The sequence below is a fragment of the Petaurus breviceps genome, unplaced genomic scaffold (genome assembly GCF_028583685.1).
Source record: "Petaurus breviceps papuanus isolate PSGF00001 unplaced genomic scaffold, PetGlider_PUasm1.0 91133, whole genome shotgun sequence".
In the NCBI taxonomy this organism is placed as follows: domain Eukaryota; kingdom Metazoa; phylum Chordata; class Mammalia; order Diprotodontia; family Petauridae; genus Petaurus; species Petaurus breviceps.
The window spans coordinates 67,363,754-67,388,448 of NW_027187419.1; the positions used below are offsets into that span (position 1 = coordinate 67,363,754).

At 37.9% G+C, this 24,695-nt stretch overlaps 1 protein-coding gene across 8 annotated transcripts in view; it reads left to right on the forward strand.

Annotated features, from left to right (window-relative positions):
• Window positions 1–24,695, forward strand: part of FRY (FRY microtubule binding protein) — a 586,038-nt gene that overhangs the window by 463,405 nt on the left and 97,938 nt on the right. For all 8 annotated transcript variants that reach the window (XM_069080517.1, XM_069080511.1, XM_069080515.1 and 5 more), the window contains 8 exons: window positions 920–1,074; window positions 8,937–9,036; window positions 9,535–9,706; window positions 9,930–10,186; window positions 11,541–11,687; window positions 13,222–13,390; window positions 15,849–15,939; window positions 23,944–24,026. In XM_069080517.1, coding sequence (XP_068936618.1) covers window positions 920–1,074; window positions 8,937–9,036; window positions 9,535–9,706; window positions 9,930–10,186; window positions 11,541–11,687; window positions 13,222–13,390; window positions 15,849–15,939; window positions 23,944–24,026 — 1,174 coding nt within the window. The remainder of the gene's footprint in view (window positions 1–919; window positions 1,075–8,936; window positions 9,037–9,534; window positions 9,707–9,929; window positions 10,187–11,540; window positions 11,688–13,221; window positions 13,391–15,848; window positions 15,940–23,943; window positions 24,027–24,695) is intronic.

The following is a 24,695-nucleotide window of genomic DNA, read 5'->3' on the forward strand; positions in this document are numbered from 1 at the left end:
AAGGAGGTGCTACTGAAGGGAAGAAGCAATAAGGCTGGGAGCACCTCAGAAAACCTTTTCCCAGGAGCAGTCCTAATTACCTAGAACTCTACTCAGCTTTGAGTGAAAGGAATTTCAGGCCTTACACAGTTTAAGGAATTAAATTGTTCACAAATATTCGTCCATTTTTAAATCTTAATATATGGCTGAGTGGCAAGAGAGCTGTCCTGAAAGTCAGCAAAACCAGCTCAGATCCAACTTCTGACATCTGTTGGGTAAATCACTTGACTTCTCAGTGACCTTGGTAACCCTTTAAAGCAATAAGTTGTAAAGAAAATCTCAGCCTACTTTGGTAGGAGTTTCCTAGCTTGAAAGTTTTCCATACCAATGAAATCATAGAACCTGTGCCTGTGACTATCCTAATTAAATATAGTACCTCTGTGTACTTTCAGAGTTTAGAAAAATAGAGTAAATACCGTTGAGTGGATCCCATATTTTTCTCTGCATGACATGCCAAATTCAATTTTAACCTTCTCTTATTGTTATTAAGAACTTTACACTCAACATGCAAAGATACTACTTGAAAATTGAATCAAAACACTTTTGTACGTCTCTAAAGGTGCTCCATTGTTTCCTCTACTTTGTGGGGAACCTGCAGCCTTGAGGACATATGTGACCCTCTGGGTATTCAAATATGGCCCTTTGACTGAATCCAAATTTTACAGAAGAGGGCCCCATGTGACCTCAAAGCTACAGGTTCCCTATCCCTAGTAGAATATTCTTTGCTTCATCATAGACATTTTGTACATGAGCTTAGAATATTCTTTCTCTAACTAAGAATAATTCAATGAAACCAAATATTTATTAAGTACTTATATATACTCTTTATATGAGACCCAGCACCAGACATGTCAATAAATGTTGTTTTGTGTATCGTTAGGTCCATCAGCTTGGCTGTGAAGTTGTAGTTTTGCTATTGGAACTAAATCCTGACCAAATAAATCTCTTCAACTGGGCTATTGACCGGTGCTACACGGGCTCCTATCAGCTTGCTTCTGGGTGTTTCAAAGCTATAGCAACTGTCTGTGGAAGCAGGTATGTAGATATAGATAGTTGTGTTTGACCTTTCATGATGTCATTTGGGGTTTTCTTGGCAAAGATACTGAAGTGTTTTGCTATTTGCTTCTCCGGGTCATTTTACAGATAAGGAAACTGAGGCAAACAGGGTTAAGTGACTTGCCCAGTATCACACAGCTAGTAAATGTCAGAGACTGGATTTGAACTCATGAACATAGGAAGATCAGTCTTCCTGACTCTAGGCCCAGCACTGTGTCTACTGGGCCATCTGGCTGCCCAGATATAGAGATAGGCATTGGTATAGATGTAGATATATGTAAAGACGATATATAGTTGATATTGACATAGGTATAGATATAAATGTAGATATAGATAATATATATAGGTGATATAGATAAAAGTACAGATATAATAGATATAAATGTAGATACATAGGTATAGATGATATAGATATTTTATCTGTGTAAGAAATACACTTGAGGGGGCGGCTAGGTGGCACAGTGAGTAATGTGCTAGCCCTGGAGTCAGGAAGACCTGAGTTCGGTTCTGGCCTCAGACACTTAACACCCACACCAAGAAAAACTAGCCGTGTAACCTTGGGCAAGTTACTTAACCCCAATTGCCCTCCAAAAGGCAAAAAAAAAAAAAAGAAATACACTTGAGAATTGGGATTAGGTCTGCTTTTAATAATGTAGATCATTGAGAGCTGATAATATTTGTAAGTACTTGAGCAAAGCAAAAGTACTAAATGAGAATGCAGAATAACCCAAAATATCCCGGAGGATAAGAATCCAGAGCAAAAAAAAAAAAAAACGCTAGTTGTACTTTAGTGGGTGCTCACATAAGGACCACTGTGTTCAGTTCTGAGTGTTGGGGGTTTTTTGTTGTTTTAAAGAGAAACATTGATAAAATGAATAAAATGCCCCCGAAAAGGAAAGCAACCAAGATGGTGAGGAGATTCAGAGCCATCTTATATGGGGAATAGTTGAAGGAAGTGGGTATGTTTAGTTTGAAATAGAGAAGTCTTGGAGGGACAGGGAGATGATAACCCCCTTAAATATTTGAAAGGCTATCATTTGGAAGAAATTGGGCTTATTTTATGTAACCAAGGCAACAGAGCAAGGACAACTGAGTAGAAGTTCTAATGAGCTAGATTTGGGTTCCATGTCAGGAGTGGTTACCTAATGATTAAAAGAGCTCAGAAGAGTGGGCTGCCTTGTGAAAACATTTAGGTGGACATCACTAAAAGTCTTCATGCAGTATGGGTGATCTGTGAGGGATTTTGCATATGGGTAGCATGGGGGATCAGGTTGGCCTGGATAACTTATGAAATCCCATTCAATTTATTTATTCAAAAAACCTTTATTAGATACCTACTATGTGCAAAGAAAGAAATGTGCTAGTTACAGAGCAAGATTTAAAAACACAGTCCCTGCCATCAGTTATAACCCAGATGCGAAGTAAAGCTATAGATGCATGTAAATAACTGTACTGCAAAATAAATGTAAGTTAGTAAAGGAGGTGCAGAAAGTATATGAGAATTCCAAGGAAGGAGACATCATTTCTGATGCATGGTCAGAGAAATATTTAATGGAGGAAATGACTTGTGACTTCCCTCACAGACTACCTTGTAGTTTAAAAATTGCAATCACTTGTATTTTTTCTCTTTGAACTTGTATACTTACTAGTTGTCTGTCTACTTTATGTGGGCTAGTCATCTCCCCTTGGGAGAGTAAGCCCTTTGAAAGTAAGGATTGTTTCATTCATTGCATTTCTGTCCCTGGTGCCTCCCATAATGCTTGTCACAATGTAACCACTTAATATTGATTGACCGATTGAGTTTGGTTTTGATGGATTTCAACAAAGAGAGGTTGGGAAATGGAGAAGGTACATTTCACGTTTGGAAAATAGTGTGAACAAAAGTCATAGAAGTGGAGAAGCAGTAGGTGAGTTGGGTCAGGAAGCCATGAATAGTTCCATTTGGCTGAATTCTATATAGAAGATCCTTCTTTATGTCAAATCTGGAAACCATATTGACTCTTTCATTCTACCAAGAGAGTCATTTTAAGTCCTAGAAGCCTTTTTTTTCTTTTACCCCAACCCTAGTGAACTATTAAGATGGAAATTATGGAGACTGCCCAGTTGAAAATGTCTACATGACAACAGTGTCTTCAAAACAATATGTAGAAATTCTTGTGGAATCCTTGGGGCTCTACAGAAAACCTACATCAGTGTGAAACACTCATTTAAATGCCCTCGGCCTCAGTTTCTTCCTGTGTGTATTAGGAAATTACACTCTAAGGCCTCTGAGGTCCCTTCTAGCCCTAGATCTGTGAGCCTTTGGCCAGCCCCACCATGCTGGAGGAGCCTCCAGTCCCCTAAACATGCAACGTGTTTTTGAGGGACCCCAATGAGAAGAAAAGGTCAAGGGGGAGTTTCTAGAAAATGTCTACCTTTTCTCTGAAAGAATAGCACTGGAGAAACTCAAAGAATATAGCTGAACATTAATTTTTATAGAACATCATAGAAATCTGATGTAGTTAACTTTTATTTTTCATTGAATAGTGTATTTTAAGCAGTGATCTTGAGTTATTGGACTGAGGCAATAAAAGTCTATCAGTCTTTAATTCCAACCAGTTTCCATCCCCTGTTATTTAATCAAAACATCATTTTTATGAGGCGTTTAATTCTAATAGTATAGAGAGAATGAAACCTAGAGTCAGTGTAAGTAACCAATTATGTATAATTTTACATCTATATGTGTGTATACATGTATGAAACATATGTATGCATTATATATATGAATAGATATTCAATAGTTGGAATCTCATGTTTTGATTTTTCGTAAACATTGATAACAGAAATTTCATTTTATTTTTTGTTCTCTATAAACACAATGGCAAAAGAGCTTGATTTAAACAGCCCAAATTTTCCTTTAAAATCATGTTTCCTGCTGCTTAAGAAAATGCAAAAGCAAAACATAATTAAGGAAAATTAATCATCATGAGAAGTTCACGGGAGATTTTGGCAGTCCTCTTTGCCTATGTTTTGCTTATCTTGAAACTTCTTTGATAGTCACATTTTTATGTTTTTGCCTATGTTAACATTTTTACCTGGGAACTGAAAAACTAGCTTGTCTTCTCTGACTTGGTTCATTTTTCTCTGGAAAAAAATAAAAGTTGTTAATATTCACCCACAGTGAACTTAGTTTGAACTGTCCTAGGCAAATTTAATCCTTTAACCAGATACCCTATGAAATAACATACTGCATTCCTTTGAAGAGATCTGGGTATTTTTCCTGTAGGAATGCAAATAAAGGATGAAGTCTAGCAGTATATGTTGTAATTTCATCAGAAATCACAATCAGTAAAGTCCTCTAAGTTTAAAGTATTTGGGGGAGAGAGGGAAGGAAGTTGGTGCTCTTGGCAATTTAGGTTTCTAATTTTTTTAAACTATTAATTTGCATTTTTTTACAGTCGGTAAGCATTTATTAAGCACCTAGTACATACCAGGTACTATGCTATACTCTGGGGATACAAAGAAAGGCAATAGACAGTCCCTGCCCTCAGTGAGCTCACAATCTAGTAGGGGAGGCAGCATACAAACAACTATGAAGAAATAAGATCTACACAAGATAAATTGGAGGTTATCAGTAGGATTTGTATTTCTGCCTCTTCTTTTAGACTGCCTTGTGACATTAAATAAAGAAAATTAATGTTTTCTCTTTTTACATAGGGTGTTCCCTGATTCCTCCCCACCACCACCAACTGCTAGTGTACTCTCCCCCCAAATTTTACTTTGTATATACGTTTTTTAAATGTGTATGTTCTCTCCCTGATAGAGTATAAGCCTCTTGAGGGCAGGCACTTTTTTTTGGTCTTTGTATCCCTAGCACCTAGTGTAGTGCCTGGAACACAGCAGGTGCGTAATAAATGCTTTTTGACTGATTAATTGCTTGTGTAGTCATGCATGGTGCCTAACACAGAACATAGACTAGAAAAACTTTTTATAAAGACATTGAAAAATCTTCATCTCATTGACACATTCCATGTTGCACTATGTCAAGGTAGCCCAGTGTAGAAGAGGCCAGGACTTGAGAGTCCAACAACCTGAGTTTATGTCCTAGCTCTGCTGCTTCCTATCAGTGGAGATCTTGGAATAATTGCTTAATTTCCCTGATCTTTAGTTCCCTTATCTATAAGATGGAGATGATAATATCCACACTATCTCAAAGCACTCTTGTGAGCATCAAATGAGATAACACGAGCCCAGATTTAGAGCTGAAATGAACTTGGTACATAAAGTGATTCACAAATCTTCAAACTCTAGAGATTAAACTATTAATGAGTTTTTTGATACATTGTAACTCCCTCCCTGGCCACCATTGCCTTATGTGTTGTGTCCCCCGTTGAAATGGAAGTTTCCTGAGGGGACAAAGACTGTTTCACTGTTGTAATTGTATCCTAAGCACTTCATACAGAGCTTAGCACATATTAATATTCAGTGAATGCTTTCTGTTCATTCAGTAGTTTATATTGCAAAGCAATAGAAACATGGCCTCATTTTTCACAATAATGTGTTTCTGAAAATTTAGATGGCAATTAAAGTATATTTTAAGTGCCAGAGAAGAACTGCTGTGATTAATTCTATTTGATGAGGAGAGGGAGACCAGACCTGTGATTTCATTGGTCTAGAGATTTCCATGCAGGTCTGCAACCTGTAGCCTTAAGTCGGGAGTTCTTAGCCTCTTTATGTCTCATGGAGAACTTTGGCAATCTGGTGAAGCTGTGGACCTTTTCTTGGGGGGGGGGGCAGAAATTATGTGGGGATTTTTAAATTGATAATTAAATGAAAAGTTGACTTTCAGTTAGAGAGTAGTGAAAGTAAAGATTTTATTGTTTTCCCATCCATGTTCATGGACACCCCTCTCAAATCTACTGGGGGGAGGGGGGGTCTTTGGATCCAAGGGTAAGAAGCCCTGCTTTAAAGAGTTGCCCTGAGAGATTAAGCATTAAATCACATAGACACGATGTGTCAAAGGTAAAACCCAGGTCTTCCTGCCTCGGCAGTCAGCTCTTTAATGCCATCCTGATACTCATGACGAATTCTTTAATAAAAATAACATTATTTTTGTAAAACAAATAGCCATTTCTCAGTTTCCTTTTCTTACAAATATCGATTTTATATTTTGGATTTGTTTCATGTGTTCTATAGTTGTGTGTAAATCTATTTTATCAATAAGAAATTATTGATTATTAATTTAAAAGAAAGTTGTAGTTTACATTTTTAATGGTTTATTCAAGTTTAGTGTTTCTCCCTTTAGTTTCAGAAAAGGACTTTAGGCCTTTTTACTTTTCCATAAATCTTTACATTTACAAGTTGTGATAATCAAATTTTCACCTCCACTCCTCCTTTTGTGCCTCTTGTTTTGAGAAGGCTCTTCTAAGGATAACGGTATTCCTAATAATCCTGTGTCTCAGTACACACGCACACATGCACACACACACACACACACGCACACACACATATGCCAAAGTATATTATATAAAGAATAGTCTGGAATTAGTGGTTAGAGACATTCCTAAGATAAATAGGATTTAATCATCTTTAATTATTTGACATTGCCATTAAATTATAGTCTTTTATTATAGCCCTCTTCCCCAAGAGAGGGAAGCTTATTTCTCAGACTACTTTCTAAAAGTTTATTTATTCCTCTTCATGGCTATAGCCTGGGTCTGATGCCTAGATAATTAACTGAGACAATGGGCTTAAAATAAGTTTATTAGACTCAGGCTTTGTTTTCTGACTTTGGAACTGAGTTTCCATGAAAAATGCTTTATGTGAACTATGTGCCTGCAGTCAAAACCATGGTAAGAGTTCTCTTAGGCTGGTGATACATAGAGGAGATAGAATGAATGCCCTGAGGAACGAATGTAATGGTGTGAATAGTGGTGAACATATTTTGGTACACTTTAAAAAAAAAGTGGAGAGACAAGACATTGTTATAATTACATATGTTACCACAGCCTATTAACTAGGCAGATTGAATTCATAAATAGGCATTATTTATATATGCTGGCCCTCTATTCTTCAGTCCTTATTCATGATTTCTATTTGAAATGAGCTATTGATGGTAGACTGTTTTTTGGATGATTTTGTCATTTTACAGATCAGGAAATTAAAATATATCTAGATTCAATTACTTTTATAGGGCTATCTAGATACCTGGCCAGTGGTATACATATTTCCTCTCAGTATGTCACCAAAGTGAACCCCTATGACAGATTTAGAGGAAGGATGTGGATGAAAGTCCTACAGAGTGAGCAGGCACGGATGGGCTGTACCTGCATCACAGGACAGAATCTCCTGATTATTGAGACACAGGTTTCATTTGGATTATAGGTCACTTACCAGTTAATATTTTCTAGGGTTTGGGATTTTTTTTCTAACTGCATTTGACTGCTTTGGTATACATAGGTTTTTCCTTTAATCCTTCATTACATATATATTTTGTAATTTATGTTGGAGCTTTATGTAAGAGTGGGGTCTTGATTTTTTAAGGGTTCTAGTAGTTTGAGATTGAGGGCCATGAAGTAAAATTCCTTGGGTCCTCGCTATTTAAATTCTATCCCAACATCCTGTCAATCAGAAACAAGTGTCCCTTTATCTCAAGTGAATAGTATCTACATGCTGCATAATGTAGGCTTCTTTACAGAACTCCCTTTGGTCAGATGTACCTTTGCCCGTGCTTCTTTGGCCCTTAGCTACTCAATGGCCCAGCTCTAGCAGTGGGGCTGCTTTGCGACATAGTCATTACTTTGTGTCCATTCATCTGTCAACAGGAATAGAATGGTATTTAAAAATCACCCATTTTCAAAGAATCCTATATCAGGCTAGTAGTAAAAGGCAATATATTTGGGCATTTCTAGAGATTCTCTCAAAAATTATAGAAGCCCCTTAAACTTATTAAATGAGAAATTGACTTTATAGAGACAACTTCATGCACTGATGATTTTAAAAGAAATGGCCCTGCATAGCAATCATTTTTCATATCAGTGTTTTTCTAACCCTCACATTCATCTTTTCTTAAATTTTCTTTCTTATAGGAATGTATTTGTAGTGGATTTGTACCTTTTCAAAAAATTTTTTTCTTTTAAAAATGGAATTTCTTAGACATTATAATTACCACTGGAAGTTGGTCCTAAATCAAAAAATGAAATAACAGGAAAGAGAACAGGTATGGAATGTTTATACCTCCAGGCTAACCACAGCACTCTGAGGTTAGACTTGAGGTGACTGTCAGTCATTCTATATTTACAAAGGTGCCATTCACCAATTGGCTACCTCACTCCCGAGTGTGAAGAGTGAGTGACCCATTTTCTGCTCTAGAAAAGAGTGTTAGAAAATGTACACATCAAATAACAGTCATTTTTAAACTAGTATTATGTAGCAAGAAAAAAATGTATTTAATAATTGTAAATTCTATGTAAGTACCCTTATAACAGTCTTGTAATTAAAGATATGCCCATGTGTACCATATATAATTTGTACTAAGCAGTGAACTGCCAAGAAACAGCATACTGTTTTTGTCACGTTTTTGGTTTTCCATGCAAATGTGTTTGTGAAAGAATTCAAGTATATTTACTTTGTACCAGTACCAGATTTGGAAACAGAGAGGGATGTTTTTGCCTCCACATCTGGTGATACAGGCAATAGCAAAATGAGGCATGGGTGGCTAACATGATGGAAATGGTATTGGTAAATATGAATAAGGTTAATCTACTCCCAGTGGGCCACATAGAATTTCTGTAGACCTGATGAATGACTTTTCAAAGTTAACAACTACAATGGCTTATAAAATTGGATTATTTGTTTTTCAGGAACTATCCCTTTGACATAGTGACTTTATTAAATCTTGTCCTGTTCAAGGCCTCTGACACCAACAGAGAAATTTATGAAATTTCCATGCAACTTATGCAGGTACATATTATTTGCTTTCTTGAAATATTCTGCTTTTAAACACAGAACAGGTCTAATTTCCCATAAAATACACTACCTGACTCCACATTGGCCACTGATTCCATATCCATTATACCACACTCTGCCTGCCTGTCTCTGTCTCTGTCTCTCTCTACATATAAATAATCTTGTATTTATGTTATATCATTATATATTATATTTATGTTTTTGAGACTAAGCTGAAATCAAATTCATAATGAGATGAAAATATGTTCTCTTGCTATATATGATATATAAATACATATTCAGTTCATCATTCTCAAAAAAGTGTCAGTGACTAAATTATACAGGAAATAATTCTTGTGTTTAATACGGGAAAATATTTGATCGCTTGTCCTTTAAGGGCTCATTTTAATATGTTAACTTTTTTTAATATTAAATTGAAATGCTAACAATCAACTAATGATTAATGGGGTTTTATTGGGTTTTTTGTCTCCTCACTTTTCTACCTCTTCATAGATTTTAGAAGCAAAACTTTTTGTATATTCGAAGAAAGTAGCTGAACAAAGACCTGGCACTATTCTCTATGGAACACATGGTCCATTACCACCTCTCTACAGTGTGTCACTAGGTCTACTCTCATATGAACTGGCCAGGATGTATCCTGAGCTCACCCTTCCTCTTTTCTCAGGTATCTAAGGAATATTTCATAATCTTATGTACAATAATTTATTCAATTAGAGAAGTCACTTTCCTTGTTGACACTTCAATTAAGAGCTATCCTTAATGATAAAATTTAATTCAGAATTCCTTTTGGCTTAGTTATGCCACAGTGACTAGCACATAGTAGGTTGTTATTATTATTATTTTAATGAAGTTCCATGTTACTTTTCATTTCATGTGCTTATCTTTAGAGGTGAGCCAGAGATTCCCTACGACGCACCCAAATGGCCGTCAGATCATGCTCACTTATCTGCTTCCGTGGCTTCATAACATCGAACTGGTCGACAGCCGACTCCTCCTCCCAGGCTCGAGCCCCAGTACTCCAGAAGATGAAATCAAGGACAGAGAAGGAGAAGTTACAGTTTCATTTGGCCTAAAAGGAAATGGGTGGGGTTCTCCAGAGGCTACCTCACTGGTCCTTAATAATCTCATGTATATGACTGCCAAGGTAAACCAAGAGGAATGTCTTTCCTAGAATAGTCAGGCAGCAGTCTTTGGTTTTTTTTTTTAATGTAAAATGCTGCATGCTATAGCCACCAAGGGAAAAGGGTCTCTAACATTCTCACTGTTCACCACGACATTGTATGAAGAGTTAAGGAGACCTTTTTTACTGCTAGGATTCTATCATTGTGAAGTGGCATCTTTTGACAGATTAAAAAGTTTAGGAGATGTGCCTCATGACTGGTATACTCAAAGAGAGATTTCTTCTAAATGATTATGAGTATGATTTTTTTTAAAACTTTGTCTCCCTATTTCCCCTGGGCCAAGAAGTATAGTACCCACTTACAGACCCATTCCCAATACCAATCAGTACAGAAGCTTTTAACCTATTCCATTTTTTTCTGACCTGGGCTAATTTGCCTCCTCCTTAGTGTAGCAGCAAGCACTCTTAGCATACCCAGGGTGGCTGCCAACACAGGTTCTTAGATCTGCTTTTCTAAAGAAAAGCAACTCAAAATGGGTTAACAATCTTGCTTTAATCAAACATACGTTATTTACCTAGTTCAGGGGGAAAAGGTCAGCACCCTGAACTTCAGAGAATACAGAAGTTACAAGCAAACAAAAAAGTACAAACAGAGAAACAGATCAGCAGACAGGCTTCCAGCTGCCTGACCAATTATATCCATACCTAGTCAGTTATCAGACAGGGAAGCATCAACATCTGAGTTTTCAGAGCTAGGGTGGGGAGAGGGGAGGGGGCTCTCAGCGGCTGCCCAGAGACTCATCTGGTCAGATCATACAAAGTGAGCCCCAAAGCAAAACCTCACATCAGGGTATATATATAGGCTTCTCCTGGGTCAGAGAATGTCACAACCCTCTTGACCCACTGCCCAATCACGAAGTATCAAGGTGTGGATATTCCTGAAAATAAGCGTCCTGCCACAGACTCCAGGTGACCACATTCAGCCTATTAGCAGCAGAGTATATTTTCAAATCAAGGAAGGTTCAGAGTCACTTAAGCCTATCAAAGGGCCTAGGGACAGGGAAGATCTTAAATTCCCATTCCCATAACACTTAATGATCCTGGTGGCCCTCCACTCCTGAGGACTCCCCATATTGCTGTCAGACTTAGTGTGAACTCCTAATCAGCTTTAAAACCCACTCTAACTCAGACCTCCCAAACTCAAAGGATCCTTCAACCTCAGCCTCAGTCTCAGTCTCAGCTTCAACACCCCTAATAGCAGGGATTTTAGGCTTGCGCCATGCTGGGCTTGAGCATGATTTTTTTTAAGAAAATTGTTTTACATGAATATTGCCCCTCTTTTCTCAAGTTCCTCTTTTTCTATTTCTGTCTTCTGTAGTATGGAGATGAAGTTCCAGGACCAGAAATGGAAAATGCTTGGAATGCCCTAGCCAACAATGAGAAGTGGAGGAATAATCTGAGAATCACCCTGCAGTTCCTAATCAGTCTGTGTGGGGTTAGCAGTGATACTATCCTCTTGCCTTATGTGAGTGTCTTTTTGGTTTTGAAGATTTGTTTTTATTTTAAGTAGGTCCATTTGCAGTGCATTGAATGATTTAATATTTGTTATAGAAATGTGAGAGTTTGCAGATCACACTGATCTCTTGGGGGGTCTCACCTAGGATATTTCCTATCAGTCCCCCTAGCCAGGAGACAGGCTTCCTGATATTTCTAGTACTAAGGCTGGTATGAAAATGGAGGTGTTTGATTGTATGATACCTTAATACTAGGAAAAATAATCTAAATCTAGACCAATTTTCTTTACTTTCCAGGGGAAAAAAAAGATTATATGTATATGAATGAATTTCAAGTATTTCTATAGCCACTTAAGCTACTCTATATGCTTATGAGATGCTGATGATAGTTAACCTTTACATAGCACTTTAATATTTACAAAGATTTGCATAATTATCATATCATTTTATTCTTGCAACAACCCTGGGAAGTAGGAGGATCAGTATTATGAAGTGTCTCAACTTGAGATTCTGTTGCTATTGATACAGTATGTATAATGCCATCTTGATGACAAATAGATGATTTGTACATAAAACTATTTTCTCCAAATGTAAGAGGTAGAAGAGGAGGAAAAATAGAACACAATATTTCTTGGATTCCATGTGTCTGTCTGGTATTTTTGTTTGTATTTTTAAAAGATATTAACTAAACTGAAATGTCAAAATACTTTTATGAAAATTGATGTTTTTGTGGTTTCTAAAAATGCTTTTTTTTTCCCCCGGGAGGTTTGAACTTCCCTGCTGTTTTGGTGCCTTGGAGTAAGTGTGACTTACTTCAGTCTGGATAGCTGGGTTGACATCTTTGCCTACTGATCTACAAAAGCTTTCATCTCAACTTATTTTTAAATAGTGCAAATACAAAAAGCAGCTAAATCTCCCTTGTCTCTTAGGGAGAAGGGAACGGCAGAAGGTTGGGTTCCTTTTTAAACAAAAATAACTAGCATATTTTTCCATGTTTTATATAAATAATACTTTTCCTAGGATATGGCCTTATATGCCAAGTTTTCAGTTTGGAAAAAATTCATATGCTTCAAAGGCAAAGCACTTGAGTTTCTTCAAGACTCAGTCATTGGAAATAAAATCTTTAGAGTTACCAACTTGGCCCTTTTTTCAGGAAAATAGACAGACAGACAGATAGATAGAGATATATAGAGAGAAAGATGATAGAGATAGAGAGAAAGATAGAGATAGGTAGGTAGATGGATGGATGGATGGATGGATGGATGGATGGATGGATGGATGGATGGATGGATGGATGGATGGATAAGCAATTACATAGATGGAAATCCAATTATGTAGGACAGCATAAGTGCAAAGACCAGCTAACCCAAGAGTCATCCTCAGAGTCAAAGAGTGCTTTGTGTTGATTTTATCTCCTTGGTAACTTCTTCCAAATCTGGCTGATGATGCTCTTGGCTCAGTGAATGGGGCACCATCTGTGCCATCCTCAAACCTAGGCTTCTTAACAGCTTGCAATCTGAAAGTGATTCATTTCTTCTCACCTAGATTAAGAAGGTGGCAATATACCTGTGTCGTAATAACACCATTCAAACCATGGAGGAGCTCTTGTTTGAGCTGCAGCAGACAGAGCCAGTGAATCCCATCGTCCAGCATTGTGATAACCCACCCTTCTACCGTTTCACTGCCAGCAGCAAGCCCTCAGCTGCTGCTTCTGGTAGGAGTTTCAGTTTTTTACTTGGCATAGAACTTAGTATTCATTTACTGCTGTGCAGGAATCAGGGGCAGCTAGACAGAAAATGGTGTCACACATCCAGAGGTGTGCTGGAGCCAGCTCATACTGACTGGTGAGAGCCAATAATTAAATTTTCAGTGTCAGCATTTCTATACCTTGAAAATTGGCAAATGCTACACATCAGGGCTTGATTTCTTGGATTCTTGATTATTTCGAATTAGGAAATTAGTAGAGAGGGGTGACTAGGTGGCACAGTGAATAGAGCACTAGCCTGGAATCAGGAGGACCTGAGTTCAAATCCAGCCTCAGACACTTAACACAAAACTAGCCTTGTGACCTTGGGCAAGTGACTTAACCCCAATTGCCCTACCTTTCCCTCTCCAAAAAGCAAAAAAAGAAAAGAAAGTAATGGAGAAAACATTAATAATGCAGATTAAACTTAAAAGTGTGCTCTGCATTTTTTTTTTTTGCTTTTTGGAGGGCAATTGGGGTTGAGTGACTTGCCCAAGGTCACACAGCTAGTTTGTGTGTGTGTGTGTGTGTGTTAAGTGTCTGAGGCTGAATTTGAACTCAGGTCCTCCTTACTCCAGGGCTGGTGCTCTATTCACTAGCACCTAGCAGCCCCTCTGCATTTTCAAAGTGCCCATTGTTAAACATTTGCCAGACCACCACTGAAAATACCTTTGATTTGTTTTTTTTTCCTCTCTGTAGAGAAGAAAAAAAAAGCATTCTTGTATAATTCCATAGCTATTTGTGTGGGTATCTTGCATATAGGCATGTCTAAAGGACAGTTTAGCTATAGCTAGTTATCAAATTGGTTATGCACAAAAACTTTTTAGAAAAGTACAGTCTAATAACTCCTGCTACTTTTCAGTTCATGCTAAATCCAATCAGTCAGTCAACAAGCATTTATTAAGTGTTTACTATATGTTAGGCACCATGCTAAGTGCTGGGGATACAGTGGAAGGCAAAAATACATGTCTAGCCTTTCCACTAAGTCAGTGACCTCCCCTTTTTAGTTTTTCTTTCCTGGACCTTAACTTGGGGGAATCTTTTCTCATGTCTGGCTAAAATAATCCCACATAATATTACAGCTTTTAATAAGTAAACCTCTTCAAAAAGGATAAGTGCCATGAATGAGTGGTATTGATTCTCTGAGAGTGCCCAAAGAGTGGAAAGGAAAAAGAGGTCTCTTCTAGCTTAAATGACCCATCCTTCTCGAGAATGTAGGGTTTGAGCTAGACTTTACAGGGTAGGCACAGATCAGGGACAGAACATTTCAGTTAGAAGGAATGGTATGATAACAGCAGTGGCCATGACAGTTTACATTTGCATACCCCATTGAGGTTTCCAAAGCACTACAAGTATTATGGTCAGAAAAATAGGAGCAGAAAAGCACAAGGCAGCAGAGCAGACCAATTTGGCCAAGGACATGGCTTATGTAGGAGTTATGTATAGGTTAGAGTCCAATTATGTTGGTCTTTGAATGTCATGCTGAGGGATTTGGATTTTTGTCCTCTAGATAGTAGGGATCTATTGAAGATTTTTGAGCAGAGAAATAACATTATCTGAACAATGAATTAGGAAAATAAATTCAGACCAGAGTGGGGAAAGACTGGAGGCAAGGAGACCAGTTAAGAAACTTTCCAAGTACTCCATGCATAGCTAATAAGTACAGTGGTAATGGGGGAAAAAAAAGAGACAGACAAGAAAAATGTGTGAAGGTCAAATTGACAAGATTTAATAACTAATCAGAAGAGTGGGGAGGGGGTAACGGGCAGGGTGGCTTTTCAAGGCTCCAAAGGTTGGTGAAGAGAATTCTGGTGCCCTTAAGGATGTTGAGGAATGAGAGGGATGATGCATTCCATTTTAGCTCTCTCTCTCTTTTTTTTTTTTTTTTTGCTTTTTGGAGGGGAGGTTGGGGTTAAGTGACTTGCCCAAGGTCACACGGCTAGTTTTGATGCATTCCATTTTAAACATGTTATATCAAAGGTGTTTTGCTTTAACAAAAATTTTAGCCTGTCCCTATTGACCATCATTCTAATGCACAGTCTGTCTACTACATCTTATGAGAACAGAAAACAGGGCAGAAGAATAATACAGCATGTCAGCAGCAGGTTGGCCATGATAAACAAACTCATCACCTGGGTGGCCAGGAAGCCAGAGTTTCAGGAATGTTGTAGACTTAGTTTATAAGAAGGCTAGGGAAGTTTGGTTTTGACCATAACAGATGTCTGAACCATCTCCCTTTTGGTATTATGGTCGTTGGAGGTTGCTCACAGTCTCTGAGATTTTGCCAAGAACATTAGAAATCTTTGAAGAGGCTAGATGGAGAATGCTGTCCTCAGTTGACTTGGGATCCAAGCCAAGGTCCTTAGGCTGCATCCTTGTTTTGTTTATCAATTTATTCTGAGTGTCTTTCTTTCAATCTTACGTACAGGAACCACTTCCAGCAGCAATACTGTAGTAGCTGGCCAGGACAGTTTCCCAGATGTGGAGGAAGGCAGAACAGTGAAAGAAACTGATGAAAGGTTGGTGCACATTTGATTAAATCTTCAGCATGCAGCATGCTTGCTTCCTTGTCATCTGGGACTTTTTTCCTCTTGAAATTGGCTCACCTCCATTTCCTATTCCAATCTACTTCTTCCTGTTCCATCTAATTGGCCCTCTCATCACATCGAGGACAGTAGCTGTATTGTTAGTTTAGTCGCTTTTCATTTGATATATTTCTTTACTTTTATCCAAAGGTTCTTAGCCCTTTTCTGAAGGTCCCAATGGTACCAGGTTAAATATGCTCCCTGATAGGAAAAAGAAGAAAAAGCATGGTGCAGGGTCACTCTCTTTCCCTTTGCCTACTACATTGGACAAAATTAACTTAGTTCTGGAAGCACTGACTTTTTAAGTTTCTTCTGCCATCTTAAAGTCACAAGAGAAGAAAAAAAGAGGTCCTCGTAAATGATTCTCCCTCTTCTGGGCCACATCTACTGACCCATGAATTTTAATAAATACTAGTGAATAGATATTCTATTGAACAACTATTGTGAGTTGTTCCATTTCATGAATGGGAACTATGTAAATAGAGGAGAGTGAGTTTCAATCTGAAACCAAACAATACAGAACATGTGATTACTGGATGAAAATCATAGACAAACTGGGGCAAATGAACCATTAGGGGTGAACTCTATAAAATTTGGAAAACCTTTACCATGGATTGATTTAGTGACTACTTGGCACATAGTAAGTGCTTAGTAACTATTAGCTGGATGATTATTCAGTTGACAAAGGAGAAAATATCCTAAAGATAAGTAAATTATATTACTCTGTTTGATCAAAGTTGAGCCATTTTTAAGTGAATAGAGTACTGGGACTGGAGTCAGGAAGACTGGAATTAAAATATGGCCTCAGTTACTAACTAGTTGTGTTACCCTGGGGAAGTCACTTAACCTCTGTTTGCCTCAGTTTCCTCAACTGTAAAATGAGGATCACAGTAGTGCATACTTCCCAGGATTGGTATGAGGATCAAATATAAAGTGCTTAGTACAATACCTGGCATATAGCAGACATGTAATAAATGCTTGTACCCTTCCCCCCAAAGAGCTGTCTTGAGCCCTGGACCTGACTGCATTCACTAAAGAATGCAGCAACTAGCACAGAACCTCGTATGCTATAGGCACACAATAGATGTTTGTTTGCTTTACTGAACAAATTAATGAATGAATGTAAAGCTGGATGAATACATAGTTGAATAAGGTCAGGACTCTAGTAGAGGATTATTTGACAAGTAAAGGGCCATTTTCATTTGGAGTTCTGAGTCATCTTCATCCAATTAAGGAATTTACCAGATTTCTCAAGATTTATACAAGAAATTGCATACTAGGGTAGATGTTCATCCACACAGGTGTCTCCTTTCAACTCAGGACCCAAGAGATACAGGCATTCTGGATCAATGAGCCATGAATTATAGGTTCTCCTTCTTGAGTATTGGTTTATAATAAATCCACTGTAATTAGTAAAGGTTTTCAATACTTCATGGATCAGTTGTGCTGTGTGTTCATTCATCAATTCATTACTTTTAGAAGTTCAAATCAATGGTACCTTTGTAGTAAATTTTACTTTAAAGTAAATATATGTAACTTTATTTTAAAGAACACACTTCAGCAATAAAATTGCTGTGAGGTTTGTGTAATTTTTTAATTAAAAAAAGTTGCTTGTTTTAAAAGTTTCCATTGGATACATGAATAGAACATTTCTAAAACAAGTACTCTCCATCTATCTTTTGACTGAACTGAACTTAACTTTAACTTCAGTCTTAGGCACAATAGCTCACTACTTCAAGGATTGGTCATCTCTTCTGTGAGGGTACTTTCTGCAGTGACACAGATGACTGCCTCTTCTGTGACTTAGTAGATGATCTTCAAGAGCTACTGTGGATAAAAGGAAAATCTTCATCACTCGTAGCTCATCTGGTGATAAGCCTCTTTGAACTCAGACTTGTTGTTGGAACCAAACTCAAAGCTTTTCCAGTGGCTGGAACATGTCTTTTGCTGACATTGCCTTCACGAAACCAAAGTCATATCCATACCCCATTGAGGTCTCCCAGGACTTCAGTGAAAGAACTTGGGCACAATATGGGACAAAATGATGAAAATGTTTTATGATGATAGGGCATTTATTAAGTGCTTCTTATGTGCCAAACATTGTACTAAGTCCTAGAGATTCAAATGCAAGCAGAAAAGATTGCCTCTACCTTCAGTGAGCTCAAGTTCCAGTAGAAGAGAGGGACACATAAAGGGGAACTGGAAAGCCCAGAGGAAAGGGGGGATACCTGAATGGGCAAAGGCTGCTGGTGAGAAAGTAAAGCCTGGAAAGCAAGAAAAGGAGCCAGGAGTGAAGTGAGCATAGATAACCTGTGCACCTCATAAAATGATGGATTTTACAACAACCTCATAAAATAATGAATGCCAGGCATTCACCAGTAAGACTAGAGGGTACCAGGACCTAGGCATCTCCAGGGTGAGAAAGCTGCTGGTGAGGAAATGGAGAAATCCAGTGACTTGGAAGTAGAGCCAGTAATGAAGTGAGAATGTTTTCCTTTGAAATGGAATGAGCTAGTGTGAAGAATTCATCATTCCTTATTTAAAATATGATTTTTCTATCATGATTCAGTTAGAAATAGGAAGAGTAGGAAATATTTGAAAATACTAACATACCATCACGGAGGAGGTCTCTTTAAGGCCAGAGTTTCTGGGTACTCACGTGCATTGAATTATAATGATGATAATAATATCTAATATTTATATAGTGCCTTAAGGGATGTCATTTATTGGTAGGATCAAGAGACCCTTTACAGATAGCTTTTCTAGTTTAGCTACCATTTTTCCCATTGAGAAAATGATGTATTAATTCACCTATGTAAATATATACATATATGTGTGTGTACATTTACATATTGTGTATATGTACATAATTCAAGGATCCATGATCTCATTGGTGTGGGTACAACCCCTGAACCACTTATTAAATGGTCTTTAAGAGTTGCTGTGATTGAAAAATTTATCACCCTGCAGCCAAAGTAGTGTTAAGCCTCTCCAAATATAGCTATGTTGATTCTAAGACAAAAGGTATGCAGACCAATCAGTTGCATCATATGTGTCCAGTCTGGTAGGACCTACCAGAACTTATGGTCCACTAGTGTAACTTTCCAGAACCCAGGGTTGCCTCCACTTCACAGTGAGGCATTAGAGGAAGACTTTGTAGAAAGAGGAAGACTTGTGTGTGCCAAGTTCTATAAAATTAGATTCCATCATCATAACAAGACAACATGCAATAGGGCATTGTCTAAAAACAGGACTCCTCCACCCAGCCTATGAGAAGAGTTGGTGCACTTTGCATCATTACCTGTTTTTTGTTTTGGTTTGAGTCCAGAACCTTCTTGTTTTTGCTTAGATGAGTTTTGTAGCTGAGTTACGTGCCCTGGGCAGCCTTCTTATCCACTCTTTCTGCTGCTGACCTTTATTTACTTTCATCTGTGCTATTTGTGCCTGGGAAATTTCCATGTACTTTCCTCTCAGATACCAGAGTCTTCTTTTTCCATCGTAGGGAATGAAACCATGGAGAAGCCAAATGTTTTCAGGATTACTTAAGGATGAAACTCTAAATCGGTCCCAGAAGTCCCGAATTTGTGGGCCCAACTCATCAATGTCCATTTTGATAGGATCAGTGAAATCAATAGAACAATTGCCTGAGTGTGAAAAGTGGCCCCTTTGAAATAATAATCTTGTGTTGCCCCTTTTTTTCACTCCCGGACTTCTTTACCTTCTACTCCTCATGTGCTTAGAATCTCATTGGAGATTGAATGGCTATAATGTAATTGAAATTCATTTTGGTTTGTTTTTTTAAATCCACCAGGTTTGTTCCCTTCTAAAATGGTTTTCTGCAAGAATTCTGCCTTTTCAATAAGTTTTAGGCATGGAATTAAAAGAATAATCATAATACCCACTACAGGTACAGGCCCACTGATTTTTTCAGTCAGACAAATCAATAAAACAGACAATAAATAAATAAACAATCAATTTATTAAGCACCTAGAAGTACTGTGCTAAGGACTAGGGATTCAAAAAGAGGTAAAAGACAGTGCCTGCCCTCAAGGAGCTAACAATCAAATCTAATTTTTCCGTCAAAGGCTTCCAGATGCATCCAAGAGTTTGGTGACTGGTAGCACCTCGTAAGTTTCTTGCCTGAATCTGAAAGTTCTACATTATCTGCAGAAAACATCACAATGTTCTGGTGCCTTGTGTCTAGCTGGAACCCAGTTATTGTTGGAACCTTCCCTCCAGCTTGATCCAGCTCTGGGGATCCCTGGCTTAGTCACTGCCTCTAGGATAACATCCCAAAGCCACAGTACCAAAAATGGATGAAACCTAAAGGCCTAAACTAAAACGTCTTGAGGGAATAGTTATCTGTGTTAGCATTTAAAATCTCCAAAGGAAATCCCACAGCCTCCCTAATAATGCATTTCAGTGAGACAACAAGCATTGTTTAAGTACCTGCTATGTGCTAATGTCTGGGAAGACAAAAAAAAAAAAGGCAAAAAAAACCCAATCCCTATTCTCAAAGAGTTCACACTCATTCAATGGGTTTCACAGACTCAGTCTGACCTAAATGCTATTTGCTGCAATTTAAACTCACTATGCTCCAGGGAAAGGCATCACAGTATATATGGTAAATAGTGAATAGAGAGGTGGTCTTCAAGCAAGGAAGGTCTGGGTTTGAATCTTGCTTCTGACACACAGTAGTAGCTATGGGACGCTGGCCAAGGCAACTGGCCTCTAAGGAACTCTCTAAGACTATAAATTTAAGAAAAAGTGCCATCCTGCTTCAATAGAAAGAGTTTCTCAACAAGGAATTCCTTGTATCAATGAAACCAAAGATCTAGTCCCTATCACTGTCCTTATGTTATTCAGGACTGCCTCAGTAGTGGTCTGGTGTACACTAATGTGAAATTGATCCAAGCCATCAAGAATAGGCATGACTAGATGCTGCAATGGATAGAGCCATTGGGCTTGGACTCAGGAAGACTCCTTTTCCTGGGTTCAGATCCAGCCTCAGGCACTCATTAACTCTGTGAGCCTGGGCAAGTCACCTAACTCATCTATAAAATGAGCTGGAGAAAGAAAAGGCAAATCACCCCACTATCTTTGCCAAGAAAACCCCAGATGGGGTCACAAAGAGTCAAACATGACTGAAAAACTACTAAATATCAAGAATAAGCCACTTAGGAAAATATGTTATACCTACAATTCTCTTTAAATCCAACTATTTAATGACGTAGTTCCTAACATTATATGCTTATATACACACAAACATATATGAATATGGATATGTATGTATGTGTATATAAATATAAATCTGTCGTTTGGTCTACTTCTTTCTTAAAATTCCTCCTCAACCCAGATTGAAATTGACTTCTTCAACCTAGGAAAAGAGTGAAAATGGTATTGGCACTTAGAATCTTGATTTCTGTTTTCCTTTATTAATTGTGTTTTACTGAGACACACGAAATCAGACCTTCCCAAACCTTCTAGAAGAAGTCTGCATTCATTTAATTCAATTAAATTCAATTAGCATTTATTAAGCACCTGCTATATGCCAGGCACTATTCATTAGTTTCCACTTTTCCTTCTCTAGACTAGGTTGTCACCAAGGTAGAATCCTTTTTGTTAAGTAAACAAAATCTGACACCCGCTCCAGCCTGCTTGTTGAGTCTCTAAAAAGGGAAAGGAAGAGGATTGCCATTTATTCGACAACATATCTCTTCCCCAAATAGGATTTGATAGAGTTATGGGGGGAAAGCAGCTTCTGTCACAATTCCTTCTTGATATTTACAAAGTCAGCAGAAGCTGTGAGCCCATGGAAATAGCCAGATGTGAAATTCTTTCATTGAACTGTTTGTGTGCTTTACCAAATGATGTCTGGGCTCAGCACATGGTGTTTACAGTTTTGATATTTATCAGCATAAATATAATTAAAGAACCTCTTCACAAGGTAATAGAAAGTTTGCCACTGTTCTAATTTCATAAATAATGGTCTCATTTGAAGTACTGCATGGACAGATTTGGAATACTACATTATGAAACTAAGCAGCTGTCCCAGATGTTTTGTTTTCCAAGTTCAGAAAGGAATAATTCAAATAAATAAAACAAAAAAAAAGATAATGGGAAAGAATATATAAAATACAAAGTTGCTGGAAAAATCCTGGTTGATGTCAGAAGAGAAGCTGCTACTTATGTCTAAAGAATGAATTAAAACAAACGTTGCTGCAGTCATTTCTGGAGCTTAGTTGGCAAAGGTCAAACGGTTTTGACATTAATAACCTGATGTCAGGTCTCTCAAAGAGGTCTTAGATGGAGGGAAGGGGACAGGAAATTGCTCTTCCTCCATGCACATGGCAGAGCAGAGCTAAGTGACAACTGCGTCCCAGTGTTCTCCACCCCTCTTAAGGGGAAGGAGACAGAAGGTTGGCCACTATGTGGTGAAGGATGCTGGTACTGCACAATTAATCACAGTAATGCCAAATTAAAACAGAAAAAAGCCGCCTTTTTGTTTGAACTGGCCAGGTGTGCTCTACGGATAGTCCCAGATTTGCTGAGCAATTGTTCTGGGTGCATACAGAGAAGAAAACAAAGCTTTTCTGTGTCTCTTCCCCATTGCATAACATAGAAACCAGAGTGCCCATCCCTCTCTTCTACCTTGTAGGTTTATTGTAATAGTAAACCTAATATTAGCTATGAAATCCCTTTGAGCTCTGAGGAGGGAAGGTACTTTATGAATCCAAAGTGTTATTATTACTTGTTAACCCCAGGAAAGAGATTGTGGTGGAAAGCCTCCCTTTGTAATTAGACCTTCATGCTGTAGCTATTTCCTGAAAAGCCTCAGGCCAAGTGAAGCAACAGTCAAGAGGACATGGTCTAAGACTTGACAGACCTTGATTTTGTTCTTCTTTTAAATCTACACTGTAGGTTGTAATATGGCCTTTGCGTATTTGCCAGGTAAACTTTGCAAATTTGCCATAGTAAACTAGAAAGGCTGTGAACATTCAGAAACAAGCATAAAGAAAACTCCTACCACTTTGATCATATGACTGTAAACAAGGGCAACCACCAAACAGTTAATTGATCGACCATCTGGGTGCCATAGTGGAGAGAGTGTTGAACTTGGAAGACCCAAGTTCAAATCCTGCCTAAGACACTTACTATTTGGGTGACCCTGGGCAAGTCATTTAACCTCTACCTGCCTTGGTTCCCTCATCAGTAAAATGAGGATAATAATAGTAAGAATCTCCCAAGATTGTTGAGGTTTAAATAACCAACATATGGTAGAACCTTAACGTACTGTATAACAGCTAGCCAGCCCTATATTTTTACTGTTTAGTCATTTCAGTCAGTTTTTACTGACTGAAAACCCAAAGATACTGAAGTGATTTGCCATTTTCTGCTCCAGCTCATTTTACAGATGAGGAAACTGAGACAAACAGGGTTAAGTGATTTGCCCAGGGTCACATGTCCGGTAAGTGTCTGAAACCAGATTTTAACTTGGGTCTTCCTGACTCCAGGCCCAGTGCTCTATCCACTGTGCCACCTAGCTACCCAGCCCCATATAAAGGGTAGAACTATTGTAATTATGTATGAAACACTTCCTATATACCAGGTATATAATAACCTCAATGCTGGGGATACAAAGGCAAAAATGAAACAGTCTCTGCCCTCAAGGAACTTACGTTCTTTTAGGAGACACAGAATATATATAAATAAGTCTTTATAAGACATATTTTTAAAAATAAATCTAAGGAAAATTAGAGGGGGTGCCTATAAGCCTCCTTGATGAAAAAATATGAATTTTTTACAAGAATCTCTACAGTATTTCTTGAGATTGAATCAGCAGTGCGATCTGAAAGAAGTGTTCCCAAGAGTGATTAAAAAATAATCTTTATTAATTATGCAGCATTTTTAAATGAAGGTTTATTTTTGCATTTGAAGGTTCAGTAATGTCATCAGAGCCCACACTCGACTAGAATCAAGATACAGCAATAGCTCCGGAGGCTCTTACGATGAGGATAAGAGTAAGTACTAATTGTTAAACCTGTTAAAGTGAAAACGTGAAATGCTGGAGAATGAAATAGGCTATGCATCGTAGTACCTTAAAGATTCTTCATCTAATTAATTGCCAGATGGTACTGGAGGAGCAGCTTGGTCTAATGAATAGATTTAGATTCCATTTTAACTCCTCTGTCCATAGTCAGGAAGACCTGGCCCCATATCCCATCTCTGGCTGTGGGGCCCTGGGTAAGTCATTTAACCTCTATGAGTCTTTGTTTCCTCATCCATAAAAGAGCAATAATAATAATAAATAGGTTGTTTAAAGATGTAAGGTTGTTGTGAGGATGGATAAAATAAGATATATAAAGCACTTTGAAAACTTTAAAGCATTCTATTAAAAATGTCAGTTACTACTATTTTTATTATTATGGCACCACAGATGTGATACATCCAGGAACTTACTCCTGCCATCAACACAGGGTTCAAAGCCTGAAGGCTATGGGGAAAGAGGAAGTTCAATTAAAATTCAGAATCCTGCCCAGATCCTTGCTTTTATATTTATGCATAGTGAATGTAAAGTGCTTTATCATCATAATGTGCTGGTTAATATGAACTCTTAATCAGTATGACCTATTCATAACAGTCTTTTTTGCTGCTGGAAAAAAAAATATATTATTGACATGATAAGGGTG